The sequence below is a fragment of the Pseudopipra pipra genome, chromosome 2 (assembly GCF_036250125.1).
Source record: "Pseudopipra pipra isolate bDixPip1 chromosome 2, bDixPip1.hap1, whole genome shotgun sequence".
In the NCBI taxonomy this organism is placed as follows: Eukaryota; Metazoa; Chordata; class Aves; order Passeriformes; family Pipridae; genus Pseudopipra; species Pseudopipra pipra.
This window is the reverse complement of record NC_087550.1, coordinates 19,131,688-19,155,929: the sequence shown is the minus strand read 5'-3', so window position 1 is coordinate 19,155,929 and position 24,242 is coordinate 19,131,688. Positions and strand designations below refer to the sequence as shown.

Sequence of the window (24,242 nt, the reverse complement as noted above, 5' to 3'; positions counted from 1 at the left end):
GAAAGATTTTCTGTGGAGTACAGGATTACCCGAAAACTAAGTGCAAATAACCAAAAGAATAGTACATTTACATGTCTTCTCTTCCCAACAGGTGCCTCAAAGTGCTGAAACGGAAACAACTCTTCTGTCCACAATATTGGAAGGATTCAGCCACTAGACATTTTTACCACATTACAACAGATACTAAGAGATAGGTCTTGCTCTTTTTTTCTTGCTTTCTTTATGCTGAGTAAACATATGCTAATTTATTTCTCTAACACTTCACTAGCCATCCTGTTTCCAGTAGCTGAGTGGTTGTACTTATTGGTTTTGAGAAAGCATGTCAGAAATCCTTTCAGTCATCCACTCCAGTAACAAACTGCATTCCCAGAAATCACCCAATAAAAGACTGATTTTTAAAACAACTGTCCAACAGTCTGTACTCTAAGTTCATTTTAAAATATATTTTAATATTCTAAAAAAAGTGTACCTTTTACGTTGCTCATTACAGTTTAGCATTAGCAACACTGAATTCATACAGCACAAACAAATGAAAACTCTGAAAAACCCTCAGCCCTTTCAGACAAGGATTTTGTATTCATATTTCCTCTAAGCCACTAAAAAACTGCTATGTGGTGTTCAGACATTTCTCTTCCTGCATTGGGATTCATTAAAGATTATTTCAAAGTGACTGCTGGGATCCATGATCCTCACAGAACAGCTTCCCTCTCCCATTCTTTTCTTCCTCCCCAAAAAAGTAGAAAAATGAGAGAAAACAAGCAACTCTCTCAGTGGCACTTAGACAGCTTCATAAGGCAAGGTTCCTTTCAGACAATCATTATGGGCCTGTCAGTCATATATGTGTGTAGTTAATGAAACCACACAGACACAGACTGGAGGACAGCTGCACAACGACTGGGTCACCACTGATCCATCCTCCTGAACACCCCTCAGATGAGCACTGTCTTCTTACATTACTGTGCTCTGAAAATGATTAGAGCCCCATTCCTCATAGGGCATTAATTATCGGGATTAACAGTAAAAGGAAACACATGAACAGGATGCTATATACTTTTTTTTTTTCTGCTTTGAATCTTTGTGTATTTGGTACAGCTATGAATTAAGGAGTAAAAAGGATATGCAGAGATCTGAACAAAATAGTACAATACAAGCTTCCAGTCTGCTACCCTAAAGAAGCTCATTTAAAAAAATACTGGAGAGGATTTCAGGCTGCTGACATATGACTTTCTCAGCAAGACAAAAAAAAAATTGTCTATATATGCCACATTCTCTATTTTCCCAATTGCAATACAGAGTATATATCATTAAGTTGTAAAACCACTGAAGCATTAGCCACTGGGAATGAGCTGTCAGTAAGATGCAGTTATGAAGTGGATTAAAAATTCCTATGAAGTTAGAACATTCACAAGCCTTTATCAGTGCTCCTATCCACCATTACTCTGCTGTTCTAGCCAAAAAGCACATAACCTAAAAATTACTCTTAATTCTAGGAAGGCCTGAAAGTGCTATACTGTGAATCAAATGGCATAATACTTCCATCTAAGTGACCTACAATGACTGAGGTAACCAGTAAAAACTTACCTAACTAGAAATAAAACATAGGTGTTCTAACCCTGTTACAACAAAAAAATAGATGCAGCCTTTTCATTATGACCCTGGCATTACTGGGGTGGCCTAGCAACTGAATATGCGTTTTTCCTATTTTAGTGTTTCAGAGCTGAAATCTAGAACAATATTTTGTTACCAAAACCCTAGGGGTTTTTTTTTCTAGTATCTTAAAACCAAGTACTTAGAAATAAAGAGACAAAACCAAGCTAAGTTATAACATAGTCATCTCCTTTATTGCTGGCATATTAGGCAAGCAGATGTTATTAACAGAGATTGTCATCACTTTTAATGACAAACAACAGTTGGAACACAGGTTCTCCACTTCAGAATTTTCACAACAGGCTGAATATTTTAACAAACTCAAATGTTTTCAGGCTCTATTTGTTGCATTATAGCTTCCTTAAACATGCATGACATTTATAGAGTATTAAATACAACTTACACAGCTCTATTCTAAGTGTACTGATGGAAGGCTTATTTACCATATTTGCTGAAAGTTCTAACTTTGACTTGAAAGAAACTGTTTATTTTTCTTCTGTCAAAACTAAGCATTCTCCAAAAATAACAATGATGCTCAAGGAGTTTGATATTAAACCCTAAAGTAATCTAGTAACACAATAATTTCATTTTATACAAGTTATGTAATGACTAATTCTCTGTAGCCCCACAAACTGTTTAAAATATTGACATTGAAACATCCAAGGCCTGCTCTTGGATATACACCTGTAAGGTCGCACAAATAAATGACTGCTTTTAAAAAAATTAAGCATTGTTCTAGCAAATGTTCTTAGGTACACGATGTTTTATTACTGACCCTGCATTTCATACTTCCCATGACAGACACTCATGACTCAGAAACAACTCTGAGATGAGTTCACAGAATATTCTGTTGGCTGAGGACCATTTTCCATTGGAACAGTTTGAAAACAGATGCTAATATGTTTGTCTGTCTTGCATTAATGCCCTTCAACTTGTAACGGGAGGCAAACTTTTTCTCATGCAGTCATTTCCTAAATAATACAGTATTGCCCAAAATGTCCTATTTTAAACGTGATAACTAACAAATGAACTTATCTTCTCTTAAAAAATAAGATTTCTGATATAGAGCTAATGAAGGTGTTTGGGGTTTTTTTCAGGACAAATAAAGGCCTGGCACTCACACACAAAAAAAGAAATAATTAATCTTATTAAAATGTTTCTTCATTCATAGCATAATCAAGACTGAATTTGTTACAGAATATTCCTCTACACAGGCTAGGGAGTGATCCCAGATTTTCCACTAAGTATGTAGGTTTCAGTTCTTTGAATGAGTTAGTCAACAGATACAGGAAAAAGAGATGAACACTGGGCTCCAGATATAACTAATCAGGACCTGCAAGAGACACTTACTTTATTCACTTATAGACAGTTAACTTTACTCACTTATAGACAAGCCCATAGATCCCTTTCTTTCTCCTATCAGTACACAGAGTCTAATCCAATCCTGTAATATGTCAAGTACTCTCTCAAGGGTCTAGATATTCTCCACTCTTGGTCATATCAACATAGACACTGTGTAATACTTTGGATTTGAGCTCAAGAGAAGGAGGGATAGTAGACAATCAAGAGCTGATAAGAGTTCCTTAGCTTATTATTCAGTATTACTCCCAACAGAAGACACATTTACATTATGGAAGGTAGGTGCAAAACCGGGGTTAATACTTAAAATAAGATATGGTGTTGGATTTTATTTCTATAGACATATCTGTTTAGTATCACAGATAGAACAAAGTAAGGCTCTAACTATTGCTAACGACAACTCTGAGTAAGATCTGTCCAATAAATAACAATCTTCATGCATATTTTTTGTACAGAAGACAGGAATCATTTTCCTATTTATTGTTGCTTCAAGTTTCAAAGCCATATAGTTTTATTATTTTAGCTTAGGGGAAAACAAGATCATGTTTTGTGAACATTCCCACAATTGTATCTAGTAGAGAAAAAAAATGAAACTTAATTATTTTTCTCCCACTGTACAGTCACAGAGGTTGCCAAAGACCAGCTAATAACAGTAAAAGACTAACTTGCCAGGTGGATTGTTTAGGTTCCCAACAGAGTTCTGATATATACAACACATTAGATACTATGCTGAAATTGCTTCTCCACTACTTTACCATTCAAGAATAAAAAAACTAAGTCCTGTTGCAGAGACATCACATCAACCTTACTCATACAGAAATCAAATTTAGCTCAATCCACATGTTACCATTGATTATAATCTTTCATCATATACCCCAGAAATGTGTTTCTTACACATCTGCTACTTTTATGTTTCCCCTATATCATACCAGAAAAAGTAAAGTAATAATTATAACCAAATATTACTGAAATGAACTAACATCATGATTTCTTCACCACTTTTCTGATCTGTCAGGGTATTTGCAAGAATAAAGTCAATACATTCTTCAATATGTATCTCACTTAACACAATGTTAAGAATTGGGTAATAAACAGATTATGGTGAAAATCTTCTATTAGAAAACAGGATAGCTCTTTAATTCTGACATGTGAAATCTGAGCAAATGACGGGGAAAGCACACAATATTTTATCATATGCTAGAGACAAATATAAAGATATTTCAACAACGAATACCTTGGTTGCAAAACAGAAAGATTCAAAATATGTTAGTCATCTATATAGACACTGATGACAGTCACCTGGCTGCTTGCTCAGGGAGTTTTATCCCTCATATAAGTTCACTTACTGACTTCTTTTTCCATTTGTGCTATGTGTTAAAAGACATGCTTCTCTTCAGACACAGTTCACTCAGTACTTTCTGTGTACTACTTGTTCTGTTTATTTGGATTTTAATAGTTGCATTCATTGTACAGTCTTTTGTGTAAATATCACATTTTCTTTCAAATCAAGCAAATGATACTCCTAAACTGGCTCTCAAGAGAACATGCTGTTAAATCATCTGGAATTGTTCAATATAAAAGAATGAAATATGCCAACATATTAAACTTACAAGTAGCAGAACTGTTTCATGCAGACAACACAAACATACATTTTTAACTATAAGTCCTTGTTCCTCCAATATCAATTAACAATATTAAAGCTTTGACTCATTCCAGAGCATGCACAGTATCATTATAGAATCTGTAAAGACAAAGTTAACTTGAGAATGTGCAGCCACTGATAAAAAGACTTACTAAATAGTTATATTAACTCTGTCATTTTTAGTATGACTCAAGTAAATTCACATTATTAATATTGAAGCAAAGAACAGAATAGGAAGAAAAAATTATGTCCAATGATCACAAAGTATTTTAAAATTATCAAAGTGCTCTCTTTCTAGCACAGCAGACTTCAATGGAGAGTTCCATCCATTGTCCTCTCCATCAATATCTCACTCTGTCTCTCTTGTTTTGAACTCAGACTTCAGCTGTGTTAATCATAACATGTACTTTCACCCCTTTTTCAGATTAAGGTTATTTCTTACTCTGTACAGGGTAGTGAAATGGTCTTTACCAGGTTTTGATGCACAGGGAGCATGTCTTCTAGGCTGATTTTTGATCAAGCATTCTTTGGATAAAAGGATTACCACTACAGCATGTCTGTTTTTATAAACTGGCTTTACTTTACTTTCAAAGAGCTTCTATTGACTAAACAGCAAGTGTACCACTTGAAAGTGATTATTCCCAACTTCCTTTTCATTTCTTTATAGCATAAAAGCAGACTTTTATTCTTTCATGTCTGTAATTTTTAATGGAAAACAACGCCACAGAAGATTAGGGAAAGGAAGCCATTTATTTTTATAACCTGAAAATAAAATTAGATGTGCTTATATATTTAGGCAAACATTTCATAAAAATGGATGCTTTCTTTTAAAAGCTTTCTCTGCGTTTTTTCTTGCATGGTAAGTACCTTCCATCCCACAGGCTAGTGTTGAGAACATCCTAAAACAAATACCTTACCACTGAACATAGAATACTTCTGACAGAAGTAGAGAGCAAATTTTCTAAGAATCAACCGCGCATTCAAAAGTGAGTCATGAAAGATCCATTCAGGTTCATTACAGGACTTTTCCTCATGGTAAATTCAGGAGTCAGTGCTGTCTCTTCTTCAAAAAGTTCCTAAAGTTGCTGTCTTGATGAGATCAGCTGGGCTTTATCATACCTAAGGACATAGCTCTATTTATAGCTGGTGACCATGGCCAGCCTCCACATGCACAGCTGTTCCCTACAGAGACCATGCAGACAAGTATAGTGAAAAAAGCTGTTACAGAGCAGAAATGGTACTACTATCCTCAATGCCAAATGCACTGGAGTATTTCCAGACCCCTCTGATCAAGAGTATTATATTTTCAGAAAACCACCTATTTTCCCCAGCTCACTTTACATGAAATGAAATCACGTAGAAAACTATGCCCGTATAGATATTGCATCAGTCATACTGTATAATCCTAGTTAGAACTGTCATCAGGTTTATCATAAAAGAAGTTAACATGTAACACATGAAAAGTCTGCAGGACTGATTCCCCTAACTTTGTGCTTTTTGAGACCTTTCACACATGCACAAAGTGGGTATAAATCCTGTGGCACCTTAAAATTTGGCAACATCATCATGTACACTTTTCACAGGTATAAATGGTTACAAAAAGGGCAACAAGGAGGATCTCAGACTATGTATATCCCCTCACAAGCAGCTGAACTGTGAGATGTGACTGTCAACACCACATTATTTTTAAGACAATGTTTGAAAGACACCTTGCACTAACATAGAAAATGCTGTCTGATTTTATAAGAGTGAAACGTAAAAGACAAAGTGCATATATCTCTCCTCTACACAACTAGATATAGATGAAGGATCTAAATCAATTAGAAGAATTTACAAGCCATTATTTTTTCATTAGGATCTTTTGTGGTTTTAAAATCCTTGTCTTCCTCTGCAATCTGAATAAATAGCTGCCTTTAAGTAACTCTGCTACTATTACTTCCTTTGTTCTCATTTAGCAACACCCTCCCCCAAGCAGTGAAGATCAAAAAAAAAAAAAAAACAACTAAAAATTTAAATTTTGCCTTACAACTACTGCAGTCACACAGGCTGTTTGCATTTATGTTGAGAACAAGCTGTCATAATACCGCCTTACCATTTGTAACCTCCACGCATTCTCACCTGCCCTCTGCAACAAGAGTCCCTTTGTTTGAAAAGTGTGTTTGTATAACATTCCTTGTTTAATTTAGACTAGAACCAAAAATAGCAAATGGCTTGTGCTTCACCAAATCTGCACTGAAGCTCAATTACTCATGTGGGTCAGGTACACCGAGGGGCTTATTAAAGCTGTTTGGCTCACATCTGGTTTTATATCACATCTAAGGAACAAGGAGGGGAAAGCGGGGTGGAAATTCTCACCATAACATAAAAGCTTAAAAAAAAAATTCATTGCATTTCCTCTTCCCATGAAACCCCACCTAATCAGTCATCTACTCTCTTTTGCTCAGAAGAAGCCTCTTTCTTAGAGACTATTTATTGTAGCCAAGTTCCATTCCCAATTACCTTAATATAGGTTGTACACTGAAGGAGAAGTGTCCTCTTTTTCCTATAGACAGCACAGGAGTTCTAAGCAATGAGAGTCAACACTCCAGAAGACTTTCAAGCAGATTAATGCAACTACCCTTCCTAAAAATCTATTGAAGGAATCATCTAAAAATACAGGTAGATAAATACAGGAGGGGGAAAAAACAAATACTAGATTTCTTTCCCTTAGCTTCAGCAAGATTAAACAGTCAATATATTTCATCTCTAAAATGTGTTGACACAGTTTAAGTAGAGGGGTTTACATATCATGTTAAGCAACAGATGGATGATATGTACAGCCTAACTGTTCAGCTCAGAATTTATTGAAGACTAAAAACTACATAATATGCTAGGAAAATGGAACAAGTCACAGGATTCTAGGAAGCCCGTAACTTTTACTTTATTTGACAATTACCAAATTATCTGTGTGATGTCAACCAATAGCCAAAACTGGCTGTAGGAAAAGAGCCAGTAACATCCTTTTGTGAATCTGTACATTCTATTTGTCAAACAAGAAAACCATCAGCCAAAACAATCTTAACTTGTCCAAATAAAATCATCCTGAATCAAAACTTTACTCTTCCTGATCCTTCTTTTAATCAACAAAACTTCCTCTGCCTGGAGACACAAACAAGTTGTGAGGCTAGCTAAGTTATAAACTTCCTAAATTCCTACAAATAAAACAGCAAGGTTGTGGTAGAACATGAGGTAATTCAAAGAAGCAGGGTAAGCTAGCTTACACTTACCACAGGACAGAAGTACACAAATGGCTGTTACTGTTTTACAGCTGGAATACCTGACACTCATCCTGATGCTAACTGTTTTAACTTCTTATCAAGTCTATATTTTCAGGGTAAGGAGGGAATATGCCAGAAATTTCTGCAGTAGAAAGGTCTCTACCAAGAATGCTGTGTAATTTGATGTGCCAGTTCAAGGACTTGATTCAAGAACCTTAACTGATCTCAATTGTCAATGCAGACTTAAGGAAGAGAAATGGCATACTCTATAAACTCATCAACCAACATGAACAGTAACAAAGGAGAACCTGATCTATTGCTTGAACTGTAGATAAGACCTCCTCAGAAGCCTTAAGAGAGTATAAGAATTCTAAACCAATTAAACATTTAAAAAAGCTGTACAATTTAGAAACACACAATTTGAATCGTGACACCAAATTGCCAGATGCACAAGAGAATTTAGTAAGACTTTCTACACAGAAACAGGAGTAGTTTTGTGATCACCTCGAAGGACTGCTTTGACTCTGACTTTCCCTACGAGCATATCTGTTTCTACACTGGCTCCAAAACCACTTCAGCTCTTCTCCTCTTGCCACCTTCATACATGTACCACCTACTACTTAAGAAATACCTATCTTTCTTTTCACCTTCCACTTCTGGAATGCCACTTAAAAATAGTCAACTTACTTTGGCCAAACTGAGAAGCATTTAAGATATTGTTAATTATACACCCTGGTTTTATACTTTTCCACTTCTCCTCAAATAAAGGGCATACAGCAGAAGGCATGCAACATTAAAACAGTCAATGAATAAATTTCATCAAAAGATGTATTCTTCCAAGGACATGATTTACAGGTAAGCACAGGAAACCTCCCACTTGTCTCCATTAGAAAAAAGCAGTTGTGTTAGCCCTGAAGACCATGTTCAGCATCTTGAATGAATCCAAATGTAATCTCCCCACTGCCACTTTATTCCTCCTCTAGTCTCATTATTATAACTGATGTGCTTGATTTCTACACCTGGCTAACACATTTATCTGAAAAACTGCCATTCTACAAAGTTTTTACTTTTTCTGGATGCATAATTCTGGAATGCAGCAAGAAGAAAGGAAGTTTGGACTTCACAGAAAAGATGTTTTCCAGCTTTAGTTTACTTCCCAATAAACAAAGAGAACCAAAAAAAAAAAAAGTGCCCAACAAAAAACAAATTTGTTGAAGACACAGAAAGCCTTTTAAGAGTAGATGTACCTGAGTGAGCAGTTTTAATAAACCTGGGTTAATAACCTTTTAGAAAGTAAAATCTGTGACAAAAAGATCTTAAAATTACCTCATTCACAGTGGAACTTCTGTGAAGCCTATATCTAGTACAGTTTACAGAACTTACTGAACCATCATCTCCTATTAAGCAAGAGGATTGAGAGGACACAATTTCAAAGTAGACATCATAGCCAGAGGACAGATGCAGTTCAAACACAAAAAACAAACCTGCAAACCCTGCTTTCTCCACTTAGCAAGATTCATCCAATACAGTATAGAACAACAGCACCAACTACTCTTAGACATGTATTTGATATGGAAACAAGGTAGAGAAGCAGCACTAACACAGTGTAAGCTTTTGTACATAATTATTTGTACATAATCTGATTGGCATACTATCTTGTTTCATGCACAGGATCTTTGAGAATTAAAATTTATGACAAATTATTCACAATGGAGTAAATTTGGTGTCATCAGACAAGTAAAATCACATGTATAAGTGCACTGGTTCCTAAATGTACCATCACTATAGAAGTAAAAATATTATTTAATAATGCTAATAGGTTAAAATTATACCAATCAAATATATATAAAGAATGCTTCCAAACACAGCCAGTTTCTCTTTTCCATGATGACCTTCTATCCAGAAACCAAAAGAGAAATAAAAAAAAAAAAAAAAAAAAAACAAACATAGAAACTGTCCAGGTGTCAACATTTGCCTTGCCTTTTTTTAAAACTGACTACTTCCCAATGCTTCTACTACAAACTGACTATTTCAATTTGACATTCATTTTAGAAGCATCTTCAAAAACATATCTTTAAATGATCATTCCTATGATTGCATCATAATGCTAACAAATAATGTATTTAGGTTAATGCAGGCATATTTGGAAGCAAATAAGCTAAAACCATTAACAACTTCTTTATTAAGTTACCAAGAATTAACACGATTAAGTGTGTTGAAGCACTGCTTTGTTTTTTGCTCAGATACCTAATCATAGGGCTCAGCAAACAAGTACACCTTCAGTCAACTTTAAACTACAACACACATACAGATTAAACACTACCAGTAGATGAAAGAGGGTGCACTGAAATCATAAAGATGTAGCTTTAACTTGGAATGGCATGAGCTGCTGAAATAACACTTACAGGTTTTTTGTATAGGAAACACAGCTAAAAATTCGAACACAGGAAAAACATTTCTATTGCCCTCCTTTCCTCAAGCTTTAAACTCCATCAGTTAGGCAAAATAACACATTTGTCACCTTCTGAAATACAAATTTAGAGAGCCTGAAGTAGTTATTGTGATTCAGTGCACTTCATTAGTATGATTTGCTTTAAAATCCCTCCTCTCTAATCATGTCACAAGAATGACTCAAATAAAAAGACAGTAAATATGTTAACTGTACCTTCCTCAAAAACTGTCTGCTTCACAAGACAGCCTTATATCACCACTGTTACCCTAACACAGGGAAATGAAGCGGGTAACTGGAAAGAAGAAAGCAACGCTAACAACAAGATAAAATTACTAAAGACAATTTCTGCACAGTCATTCAAGCAGTAACAGCAGATATTCTGAAAAAGTGACACTGAAACTGGTTTTAATTTATTGCTAACTGTACGTAGATGGGGATTTCATACAACACAGGTATATCAAAATAGAACCTGTTTATATAATGCAACCACTTGTCAAATTTCCCTCACCACAGAAAATTCTTATTTCCTTTGCAACACAATGACTTCTGCACATACAACAAATGGGATACTTAAAAAAGAAGCCACAGGCTCCATGCTGAACAATTCTTCCAGGGGTTCTGGTAACAATGCATCTACACGGAAAACGTTCTTTTACATACCTAGGAATTCAAACACCAAACACATTCATCAAAATCTGTACTTGTCACTAAAACAGCTCAAACAGTGTATTTTGCTCCTCTTGGAGCATTTTCTCTACATATATTCCCAATTGGACAGTCTTTACTTACTTTAAAAAAAAAAATTTCCTTAGATGTTAAGCAAACTTCAGACACCCTACCAAGCACAGGAGACTACCACAGTATACTGAACAGCTAAAATCATTGCTAAAGATCTGGAAGGAACATATGTATAAATCAAACATAACAGCAGTGACATTTACAAGAATGTAGACATTTCACTGCTTCTACCAACACTTTCACCAGCTGTAAAACTATACTGCAACCATGCCTGCCTCAGAGCTCAGGTGCAGTCAGAAGAGGAGGGATTCAATCCTCCATTCACTTTGTTTCCCACTCCCCACTATCTCCTCTAAAAAGAGGGGACTCTGGAAAGAACATCATCTCTCTTATTTGAATAGATTTAAAGTTATACAACACATGGCAAAGACTAATGGCCACAAGCACTGTTATATTCCCTCCTTCCCAAAACAAGATGGTAGATTTTGCAAAGAATTTCCTGAAATACTCTTTTTAAAGTATTAGGTAATAAAATCAAATATTAAAAATCTCTTCAGTTACCACCAAGAGTACAGATAAAGCAGACATTCCTTTTATTAAAACTGAACCAATGCAAATCAGGAATCTGTTAGGTTTCTGATACAACTTCTCAGCACCAAACTAGCATTATCATCACCTTATGCTAACACCACATAGTATCTGAAAATGTGAATATTGTTTTGTTTCATTCCATCCCTTATGAAAACTCCAAGTCAACATCCATCACGGCTCCCGCAGTTTTAAGACCTGGGGTAGGGAGGTCAAGCTCAAGCCAAGTTAACAGTCACTCTCTCTACCACAGGAAAAACTACATACTGCAGGACCCCGTGAATAAGTAATTACAATTAAATGAATGTTTTATGAAGGAAATGCACTTGGTTTTAAAGGTCACAAAGTGACAGATAAGAGCATACAGTGGAACAAATCCAGCAAATTCCTGTTTGACCTGCAGGGTCAATGAATCCAAGCAATGAATGTTTCTGCTCTTTAAATAATTAAAAACGTCAAAACACAATGGCTGCAGACAACAGTGTTAAGAATGCAGACAAACCCAATAATCTACTTCATATTTAAATATTTCACTTACCTGTCCTGTGACTGCTCCTCATACATTCTTTCCTTTCCTTCTTTGAAGAGTCTTATAGCCCGTTTTGATTTTTTCATAAGACTGTCAATGTAGATTTTAAAATATTCGTTCTCACTGAGTTGTGCAAGTTTCTGGTTGTCATCATATTTGCTCAGGATAAGTCGCAAATGTTGGTAAGTGTCAGGTAGAATGTCAAGTATGTAAGGTGGGCTGTTTTTGAGTTGAAGCTTTGGGTTTTGGCACAATCTTACCTATAAGCAAAAACAGGAGAATGTAAAAGACAAGAAATATGTTGGGACAAAAACTGATCTGACATCTTCAAACTTATAGGTGTAACATACTTCTCTAATCTCCAGGCCCACAGAAGTAAATCCTACTTCATTTATATTCCGTGAAATCCCAACATAGACTCTAATGTCAAAAGAGGCAAAATTGACTTAATTTTGTCACATGTATAAAAAGCAAACAAGCTTACCTACAAAGTTTGGGGCTTTTCCCTTAAAGTAAGAATGTCTTTGCCTGCCTAATATATGCTAAGGAGCATATTATCAAAACACAGCATGCAACTAAAGCCAAGAGCAGTACTTTCATAGAGATCTGTTTGCTGCAAGCTAACTTACCTATGGATGTTTAAGCATCTACCAAGAACTGACATTCTAAATTACTTAGTCATCCGATGGCTCTCTCTTTTCTTTATCCAAAAAACAACTTAGAACCTATAGGAATTTAAAAGCATTATTTTTCAGCTCCTGGTCGTACTAGAAGTTTGGTGATTTGATCTTGGCTGGATGTCTGGTGCCCACTAAAGCTTTTCTATTATTCCCCTTCTCAGTGTAAGAGGGGAGAGAATACGTCATGAAAGGTTCATGGGTCAAGATGAGGGCAGGGAGAGATCACTCACCAGTTACTGTCACAGGCAAAATAGACTCAACTTGGGGAACTGAATTTTACTACCAATCAAATCAGAGTAGGGTAGCAACTCCCTTCCTCCTGGGCTTAATTTTATCCTCTCGACCTCCTTCCCCCCAGTGACGCATGGGGACGGTGACTGGGGGCTGTGGTCAGTTCATCACAGGTTGTCTCTGCCACTCCTTTCTCTTCAGTCTCTGCCACTCACACTCTTCCCCTGATCCACCATGGGGCCCCTCCCACAAGAGACAGTCCTCCACAAACTTCTCCAACATGAGTCCTTCCTGCAAGTTGCAGTTCTTCATGAACTGCTGCAGCGTGGGTCCCTTCCACAGCTTACTGTCCCCTCCTGGAACAGGCTGCTCCAGCATGCATCCCCTGCTGGGTCACAAGTCCTGCCGGCAAACCTGCTCTAGCATGGGCTTCTCTCTCCACGGGTCCACAGGTTCTGCCAGGAGCCTGCTCCAGTGTGGGTTTCCCACAGTGTCACAGCCTCCTTCAAGCATCAACCTGCTCCATCCTGAAGTCCTCCACAAGCTGCAGGTAGATCTCTCCTCCACTGTGGACCTCCCTGGGCTTCAGGGCACAGCTGCCTCACCATGGGGTGAGGGCTGCAGGGGAATCTCTGTTACGGCACCTGGTGCACCTCTTCCCCCTCCTTCTGCACTGACCTTGGTGTTTCCAGACCCGTTTCTCTCACATATTCTCACTGCTCTCTTCCCTGCCTGCAACTGACTTCTGCACAGTAACTTTTTTTCCAAACTTCTTAAACACCTTATCCCACAGGCTCTACCACCATCATTGATGGGGGTCAGCAGCAGCTCTGGCACTGGCTTTATCAGATGTGGGGGAAGCTTCTGGCAGCTTCTCACAGAAGCCACCCCACAGTCTCTCCGTTACGAAAACTTTGTCATGCAAACCAAATACAAGATCATCTTAATGGACTTGGAGTCCTCATGTTCCTAAATGGCACAAATATTAATTGATTAATATATATCTTACTTAAAGAATAAAGTTCAATTACTTGAACAACTTTATTTCAATCTAGTCTCCACTGGAATTGTTTCTGGAAGAGAAAGGTTTTGTTTCCTGAACATCTACAAGGTTAAAATTGTCTCCTGGCTACTCAAATTCTCTTATAGTTTGTTCTGTAATGTTCTGTTCTAGAAAGCAAGAGAGATCAAAACTAACAGGTAGTTTTTCAGTGGTATTGCACTGAGCTGTCTATGATCAGCTAAAACACTGAAGAGGGACACATTCTAAACATGTGCGTGCAGCTGTACATATGCAAATACTTACAAAAAAATTAAGTCCATGTGGTATAAAAGTTTTATAGGCATCATTTGGAGATTGCCACATTATATATTAGTGACTTTGACATTCTTTTGAGGTAACTAACGAGGTTGTAAAAACATCTTAATACTGCTGAAACTAGATTCCTATTCTGACTAATGTATCAACTTCAAAAAAGTGCAGTCTTGAGCAATTCTGGGGTAGGGGGAATAAACTTGTATTCTCTAACACCCACCTCTCTAAACTCAAAGCTTTATCACTACTGTTGATCCCTCTTGCAATTTCTACATCTAATCACTAACAAATTTACTGCCTTCAGACTGTTGTCACTAGCAGACCTTCAGGCACCACAAACAGCAAAGCAAACACATCATAGTTTTTTACCCTCTGAAACATACACATAAAAACACAATCAGGCAAGCAGACTTAGGTAACTGGGGTCATAGTTAGAAAAGTGGAGATAGAATTCTGAATGGACAAAAGTCAAGCACTAACAAGTTTTTAAAAAGAAGCCCAGCACTACTGGAACTGCACAAACCCATAAGTACTGTAGAAATGCATTTTATCCAAAACAGTATTTAAGACATGACATTTGCAATAGCTCCCCTCATTTCACTGATCCTTTGTTATTTTAGTAATTGCTATTATTCTTTCAACTATTAGACCAAGTAACACATCAGGAAGCCTTTTCACAGAGAAATTTACAATCTCAGTAGGAAAAAAATGACAGCCAAGGGGAAGCAGGCAAATATGAATACATAAGCATAACACTGTTGAACATGCTAGAGGGTAGTTCAGGGACTGAACAGTAGCAGTTCAGCATTTCTAGATATAAACAGCAATGTTTCACAGCAAGGTCTCAAATAATTTTGTGGCTCATAAAAGAACTCCTCAGTTGAGGAAGGAGATAGAAGGAAGCAAAAAAGAGTAAAAGATTAAGATACCTAATCATCTCTTGACCTGGTCATAAAGTCTGGAACTGCAATCCATAAGTGCAAAGAGACTTTGAAAGTGAAAATAACTTGTTTATATTTCATGTGATAAAGATAAGGTCATCAGGATAAATAAAGGACAACAGTGTCCCAGCCACGGTTTAGGACATGCCTGAAGTAGCATTCTCAAAGAATAAAGGTTGGATAGGATGGCATTCTTTCAAGGTCATAAAAGCAAAGCTGAACTTACATAGAGAATAGCAAAGTCTGGATGGAATGAGAGATTTAGGTGAATGGATTGACCTGAAAGATTCAGACACAACTTCTAAAAGAGCAGTTCAAGTAAAGGAGTTGCACAAGTGAAGGCAGGATGATGGCGTCACCCCAGAAGATCAAGAAAGGAGCTAACGAGAAACTCACGGAAGGAGATTAAACATTTTTTTCTTGTTACACTGAAGTTAAGCTGACAGAATTCTTTAAAGAGATTTCAGACATCAGGCAAAGAACTTTGCATGTGTAGACAGACCTGAAAAATCATCCATGCAGAGACATACATGAATTTCTTTTTCTTTTGTAGAAGAGTAAGAAGAACTGGACTTTCAAACACAGAAGTGAAAACCTTTATGAAAAGCATAGATGTTTTCCCTTTGAACTTCTGTTCTCTGCAATTTCTGATTTAGTCAAAACTTGAAATCAGACTGACATTCTTCACAAAGCCAACTACAGGTGACACAAATCTGTATCACTGATTAGGCCTTACAACTTTATGAAGCAACAAACACAGGGGAAAAAAATAGCTGAAAGATGGTGACGTTTATTCAGAGGAAAAAGTCAGCAATGAAAGCAGACTGCAAGCAAAGAAGGCTGCAAACATTTTGAATTACTTATTTTCTAACTTAAAACTCATGAAAAAAGAATTAATTATCTTCCTGAAGTCTATCTTTTCAACCAGATGTGCCAAGAAGCAAAATATAAGTGGTTTCATATATTAGAAATACCATTAAAATATAAAAAACAACAGGAAAAAGCAAATTGCTTATGCTGATGGCTGAATTTTCAACAGTCAGTCCATTCAACTATACAAAAAGAATATCCAGTTATAAGGAAAAACTAAAAAAAAAAAAATTAAAAAAATAAGTTTCTCTTTCAGAAGTTGTAGAAAGTCTTCAGTCCAGTGTCATTACATACAGCCATATACACATCAAAACTGGATCCTGTGGTCAAGATGGTTTACGAGGCTTCACCTTCTGATGAATTTACAGAGACAAATACAGCACACTACCAGAACCCTCAATTTCAGAATAAGCTTTTAAGAAAGTCATACAAAAAAATCTTCTGCACCTCAATTAGCCTTATACATTCTAATTGAAAAAAATGCTAACATTAAGTTCAAGTCAGTGATCCAGTGAAGTAGCACAAGGCTTTCTTTACTTTATAGAGTACACAAGGTTTCAATTGAAAGGAAGTAATATTGTAAAGAAATGGCTGCTAAACCATATGGTTTCCAGAATGAGGATGTCCTGACACATACCACAGCAGTTCACAATTAAAAGTAAGCAACAAGAAATAACACCTGCTGACGCAAAAGATTTACCAAGATCTTTCTTCAAAAGAAAACAGAACTCAAAACAAAACAAACAACCAAAAAAACACTCCAAAAATAAAGACCTCTATATTGCACTTTACAAAGCAACTCTCAGCAACACCTTAGGAGCGGACATGAATCATATCACTGTGTGATTTTTGTATTGTTTTGACTGGAAGTAAGCATGTACATATTTAGCAAGCAGTGTAAAAAATTAAAAGCAGTCAGTCAACAAGTTAGTAAGAAATGTCTCTCTTGTTGAGGTAAACTGAGACAAAACTAAGCTCCTTCCACTACCCCACTCAGGGAAAATCCAAGTACTTAATCCAGAATCACAGAAACAAGAGAGTACAATTCTGATTGTGAAAAACCGGGGCATTATCCTAATCTACCAGAAACTGATTTTGAAACAGTTAACTTTGAAACTTCTAGACAAGCTTACTCTAGTTCCTTTGTAGAAAAAAAAAAAAATCAACCCCCTCTTCCCTCCTCTCTTCCTCCACCATTTTTGAATATGTTTGACTCAAATTACACGGCATTATTTCATAGCATGGTCAAAGATGAGAGTAATGGAGGCCTATTGTATGGAGACAATTTCTTGCAGAAAACTATTTTCTATTCATTTTTTAAAGCAAACAAAGTTGAAAGCCCTGGAGTCATTTGACATAAGAACTTTTGTTCAAGCAAAGTATAGCAGCCTTAACACAACCTGTTTAAACACCTAATGCTAGTCAAAGACAATACAAGGAAAGTACATCAGCTAAAACAGAGTAAGTATCTAACGAGTAGGACATCCGCTTAAACAGAATGAACTAGAACAATCGGAGCATCAGTGCTCACACACTCCCAAAACTACACTTCAAAACTGCCCAACTGAATGAGTGCCTTCTGCCATGCTGTACAGAATTGTCAAAGAATTAAAACACTTTGACACACCACAGAGAGCACAAAGGTAGCTCTGCAGTTCTCCAGAAAACCACAACACAGTGCTACTAACAATGAACTCTGAAAAAATTTATCAGGAGGGGCTAACCAGGAAAACGGTCAAAGTCTGAACATAGATTTCTTCCTGCCTAAAGTTCCCTTAACTGCAATGCATTTTATTTTTCACAGAAAGATAGAGAGATGGCTTTTCTTTCTGAAAGAAGCCTTCTCATCAGAATGTAAGTAGAGGTGACCCAATCACCAGTCTTTTTGCCTGAGAATACAGTAAGTGCTTGTTCAACAACAACCACACTACAACTGAGCCATATGTTTCCATACTGGAGGTATAAGTGATAACAATCCTGATGCTACATACGCACAAGGACGGTTGACTTCAGAGAGCAATTTTACTTTCTTCCAACTAGAAACAGAGTAGCTTCCAGTTCTGTTTACTATTTTATCCTTTTTCCACAAGTAGTGTATGCAGGACATAAGACTTCCTACCAACTTTGACCATAGCATCGTAGAATATCCTGAGTTGGAAGGCACCCACTAGGATTAGCAAAGTTCCACTCCTGGCCCTATACAGGAGAGCACCAACAATCCCACCATATGCCCGAGAGCATTGTCCAAGCACTTCCTGAACTCCAGCAGGCTTGGTGCTGTCCCTGGGGAGCCCGTTCCAGTGCATCTGGAAAGGAACCTTTTCCTAATATCCAACCCAAACCTCTCCCAACACAGCTTCACATCGTTCCCTCAAGTCCTGTCACCAGACCAGATTATACAATGAAGAATAGCATGGTTGTGACTGATGACTGCCTTTTCTAGATCCTTTGGAACAATGACATCTGATTGAATCGGAGGGTTGCAAACTAATGTAACGATTACATAAAGCATTGCAAAGAATATCCAATGCACACGTAGTTTCAACTACCACACTTCATATATTCACTTAGATGCTTAGAGATGTTCATTTAAAGTAAACCACAATACTAAGTTGCAGAGGTAACACAGCTTTTACTCACTAAATCAAGAGTATGAGCTTTGGACACGCACTCTAATTTGCTCTTGAATAATTACTAAATAGCAAATCAAACTGCCATCCCCATTTACCCAGTCAGAGTCAACCAATTGGGTGGGCCACGACAGAGTGCCCAAATAGTTTAGGCAATGTTGTTAATCTTCATAGTAGAAAATTTAATTATTTTCAGGCCCAGCGTATAAGAGTACTGAAAAGTCATCGAAAGTTGCTGAAATATACCTGTTCTAAATATCCCATTCAGAATGTGTCACAATTTTATCAGCTTGAAACCCACAGGACTGAAGTGTGAACAAATAGTACTGGCAACTCTAAACAGCCCAAGCAGTAAACTGACCTAACTACTCCCATGTTTACATAACAGTCATTCTCTCCCAAAGTTGGTCTCAACACAACCATTATCCTCTAATAGTAATACACTACTAGTCTCTAGGTTTTAAAAACCATAAGGTTTACAATTTCAGAAAAAAAAAATCGTCATGTAATTTATACATAGTTTAAAGGAAGACTTGAGTTGTTTGTTAACAATACTGGTTTTTTTGTTCACAGGAACTTTCTAAAATAGACATCAAGCTTTAAAAACAGCACTTTGCTTGCTACTAGTCCAGAGATATATGGTCAACTTTCTCATACAATGCTAGCACTGGAACGCGGGGCTAGCCTTCCAAACCATAAAAGGAATATTATCCTTTGCATTGCAAAGGCATTAAACAAAATATTTTTGGTTCTTAATGGTAAAGCTACTGCTTACCCATGAGAAAAGCAGCAGGGAAACTGGACATTGATGTTAATGGTTGATGACCCTTTACCAATACAGTTAGTATTGTAAATTCACATTAAAAAAGACATACCAGTAAACAAAAAATGTACAGATCTCAATGGATGAAGTATAGAAAGGAAAATACAGATATAAGATGTACAGGTAACAATCCACATTCACTGATTACTTACTAGCAATATTTTTTTCTTATTTCCTGTAAGCATATTGCTTACAGTAGCTTTTACAAACAAGACTCTAAGCAGGAACACTACTATAACGTTCTGTCCTGCTAAAGAACTCTTTTTCAAACCCCTGGTTATTTTCAAACTGATATTAAAAGCTTAAAGAGAAGACACTTAAGCAAAACCACAACCTTCTGCCTATTCCAACCTAAAGCATCAGGCCATGGAAAACAGACATTACAAGGAAATCCAAACAATTTGAAACCATGACACAGAATCCATTCCACACAAAGAAGTTTGCGTGGTGTCTAGGTAGCCAGAACTTTTATACACACCATAAAACCACCCTCACAGTATAGCTCTTACAGGGTAGCAGTATTTGTAGTATTGGTTAATCCCTTATTGTTGCAAACAAACAATTCATACAGAAAATCTCACCTGCCAGAAGAAGAAATTATAGAAAGAAATGAAGGAAAGGTAAACCAGAAATTATTGAGCTCTGCCCTTAGTTTTTAAGGCTGGTCTTTTTTCATTCTTTGGTCAAGATAATAGCTTTGCTTTGTTTCCATTCTCCATTTCCCTAACACCTTTAGAAAAGGAGAAAACTTTAGCTACCTTACAGCAAAAAACGATGGTTATCACAGCTACTACAGTTAAAGAATAAACAAGAATAATGACTGTTGTTACAACAAGCAAAATAGGCCTTAAAACCACAACCTCACTATGGGTGGCACCTCACTGACTTGACAGAGCTATTGCCTTGGCTAGGTATTAATTTGATCAGTGACCCACCACAGAAATTAGTCATAGAACACATTCCAGAAATGGGATTTGAAACAACAGTTGATCAAGCTGGTTTCTATTTCTGATTTTAATCCCTGGGTTTGATCTAGGCAGAGGAAAAAATGACCTTCCTGCACCTACTGCCACACAAGGCTAAGAGATTTAAATTTGTTTGCCAGCATATTAAATTTGCTCAAACACATCCTTTCGCTATAAGTACGAAATACTAAAAACTCAAGCAGCAAGCTACAGCATTCTCACATTATGACATCATCCTGTCTGGTATACTTTAATACAATTTGGAAATAAAATTTGATTAACTGAAGGCAGCTTAAAGAGGATACATTAAAGATCCAAATTGAGGACACTTATCCAGTAAAATGAAAAAGGAAGCACAGCACAATATCCAGCCTTTCCAGTGACTTCTACTGAACAGGCCTTACTGGCTGTTCTGATGGGCTATGACAAATACAGTTATCCTATATTGGATGAATGAAAGCAATCCACAAATCCAAACAGTGGGTTTAAAGACAATACACAGACAATATACAAACAAATCAGGGTACAACCTTACTGTATATATCTGTAAAAGACCTGACACAGGGGGAAATGAGAGCTATACACTCCCCATGCGGTTTCAACAACAAACCAGGTTCCTAGTTTCCAAGCTGAAAACTTCCTTCTACTGAGGAAGAGCACCTACTTTCAGAGATTCATATTTGCATTTCTTATTACAAGATGCTCACTCTTAACAGCATCCCGATCATTGACAGAAAAATATCAACAAAGTTTTTGTGATAGTAATGATTTCTATCAAGGTTGGGTTTTAAGTTTATAAACATCATCAGAAAATGCAGTGGAAATACAGATGCTATTCTTGGAGCATCAGAAAAGTAGAGCATACATGAACACAGACAAAAAACTTTGAAGTTACCACCTGTAAAGGCATATTACAAGAAATAATCTCCACCATGTCAGTATAACTACTTATGAACTTTAAAAAAATGTTAAATATTTTACAAGAGCCACAGGGAAAGCAAGCAGTTACACTAAACCACAAAGAATCACTGAGACAAAAAGTCATAACTCTCTTGCCATACAGATCCAAGGCCAACAGGTAGTAATATTCATTGCTCAGCAATTTCAAGAGGAAGCTCTTAAGTATCAACCCATGTGCAAAGCAGAGTGCCTGCATCTCCTGAACAGCAATCCATGTTATAATCAAACTGTTCCTACCACTGGTAAGGAAGTCTTCTAGATAATCTACCATCATACAAGCTGTCATTTCATATAATACTAAACAAAATGTATCAGGTTGGTGCAGAGAGCTATAAGAGCTAAAAAACTACAGTCTATCCCCTCACTTCCTGAAAAATGAGTTTCAATACAGTGTATCTATAGTTTCAAAATTAAGAGGAGAAGTATTTTTAAGTCATTAAAATGCAGAACAGATACTTAAAAAGTTAGGCATACCATACTAATCTGTTTACTAAACTGACAAGAGTGACATCCCCCAGTCCCCACGCACATTCCTAAAAGCACAAACACATCTATGTTGCCGTCACCAACGTGTCTCACAGGACGACTAGCTTAACTGAAGTTTCATAATTCGGAGGTCTTGTTTGCAGACTAACAGTGTGATCCAACACGAAACACACAGAATATGTGATTACAAGTTTAAGTTAAGCAGCTTTTGGTTAGGACAGCTCTTCAAGTTTGAGTCATTTTAAAGGATCTGAAAATAACAATAGCCTAAGGCAAACACACACATTTGTTTTCCTTCCACAAACCAAGATTAAAAAAAACATAGCCAGAGGCCACTGGAAAGGAAAAAAAAGATAAAAAAAGACAAATGGTGCTTAAATAACTTAAAATATAAGTCCCCTTACTTCCCGAGGCACACACAGCACAGTAGTTAGAGCTGAGGAAGGAGCTGTTTGCCCATGTGTACTTATTTAAATAGTCCCATTCTTCACTGTGTATACACGAATGCACCGAGACACCCACCACTTTGTCCATAAGCTTCCAGGTCTTTTCCACAGTCCTCCGGTCGGCAGCTGCCTGCTTGGGGGGGCCCACAGCATCCTGAATGGCATCGATGAAGCCCAGGATCCGTCCCTTGCGCGGGTTCCGGCCGTTGAGCGAATTGGCCATCTGGGAGCCAAGCTGGCCGCAAAGACAGAGAAACACAGACTCACAAGGTGCTCTGAAAACATCTTGTCACAGAACCCGTCGCAGCCTGCGAGGCAACACTTCCTTCTCCACGGGCAGGAAAGGGCAAGATCACGGCATGTTTAGGAACAAGCTTAACTTTTCACGACAAACAGCGTAAACCCACCTGGCCCGGGTTTACATTGGCAGAAGCGATCCAGGATTTATCGTCAACACCGGCACGGGCAGGCGGGAGGGGGGAGCACACCCGCGCCCGGCTCCGCGCCCCCATGCCCGGCCCCGCACAACAAAAGAGGCCGCGGCAGAGCGGGGGTAGGAGGAGGAGGGAGCAGGGAGAAGCAGCGAGGGCAGCAGGCAGGCAGGAACCCGCAGGGCAGGCGGGGGCAGCGGCTGGCAGCGCGGACCTGGCTCCCGGCGCACACAGATGTACGGGCTGGCGCGGCACGGCCGCGTGCCGAGGGCGAGGGGAGCCGCCGGGAAAAGCCGGGGGCGGGCAGGGAGGCTCCCGAGCCCCTGCGGCCGCCGCTTCCCCCGTCCTCAGTCCGGAGCGGCCAAGCGTCTCTCCGGACGAGGCTCCGTTCCCTCCGGCGGCGGGGGCTCCCCCGACGCGGGAGGCAGGCGGAGCGGAGCGCATCCCGCCCCGCGCCCGCGCCCCGTCCCGGCTCCGCGCCGGCCGCCCCAGGGACTCTGTCCTGAGCTGCCGCTGCTGCTGCTGCCGCCCCGCAGGGAGCCGTGCGGAGCTGCTGCCCCGCCGCCCGCATCGCCCTCCCGTAGCACAGCCCAGCCCGCCCGGCGGGCGGGTGGGAATGTGCGCGCGTGTGTGGATAGTCCTACAGACACATGCAAGAGAGACAGACAGAGAGAGAAAGAGAGAGAAAGAGAGAGAAAGAGAGAGAAAGAGAGATGCACACGCACAGGTCTGTCTGCGGCACCGCTCGCAGCCCCCGGCAGGCTGTGGTCTCCCCGCACTCCTGGGAAGTGAGGCTGGCTCGGCGGCGGCCCCGCTCCCTGTGCCGCTCCCGCCCCCTCCCCGCGGCGCGCTGGCGGCCGCTCCTCGGCTCGGAACATGCCCACCCCCGGCACAACACTCCGTGCGCGCCTGCGCGGCCGTGCCAGAGCGGGAGCCCCGCCCCCTGCCCGAGGGCGGGAGCCGCCGCTACACAACAGCCAATCACGAGGGGACACTGAGCTTGATTGACATGCCCGCCACCAAATGGGCGTGAAGCTGGGCACGGGGCGGGGTGGCGGCGGGGAGAGGGGTTCGGGATCGGGAGGAGGCGGGAAGGAGGGGTTGGAGTGATGGGAAAGCTGGCTAGGGTATGTGGTTGAAGCCAGGGAGGGCTGGTTCCGGCTCCACCTGGTCCCGCTGGCGCAGGGGGCGGCCTGAGGCCTTTGGGGTGCCGGGGGTGCCGGGTAGGGGCTGCCTTGGCGCTCACCCTGAC

General features: G+C 39.0%; 1 protein-coding gene across 3 annotated transcripts in view; it reads right to left on the bottom strand.

The window, feature by feature from the left end:
• CBLB (Cbl proto-oncogene B) overlaps positions 1 to 23,867 on the bottom strand; it is a 132,573-nt gene extending 108,706 nt beyond the window's left edge. The window contains exons 1-3 of one of the 3 annotated variants that reach the window (XM_064644179.1): positions 23,716 to 23,867; positions 22,636 to 22,794; positions 12,222 to 12,472 (exon numbers count right to left, since the gene is read on the bottom strand). In XM_064644179.1, the coding sequence (XP_064500249.1) occupies positions 12,222 to 12,472; positions 22,636 to 22,782 (398 nt within the window). In that variant the 5' untranslated portion in view covers positions 22,783 to 22,794; positions 23,716 to 23,867. Of the gene's footprint in view, positions 1 to 12,221; positions 12,473 to 22,635; positions 22,795 to 22,966; positions 23,363 to 23,715 lie in introns of those variants that run through there. The other 2 variants (XM_064644177.1, XM_064644178.1) reach the window with 2 other exon arrangements.
• Positions 23,868 to 24,242: the final 375 nt, after the last annotated feature.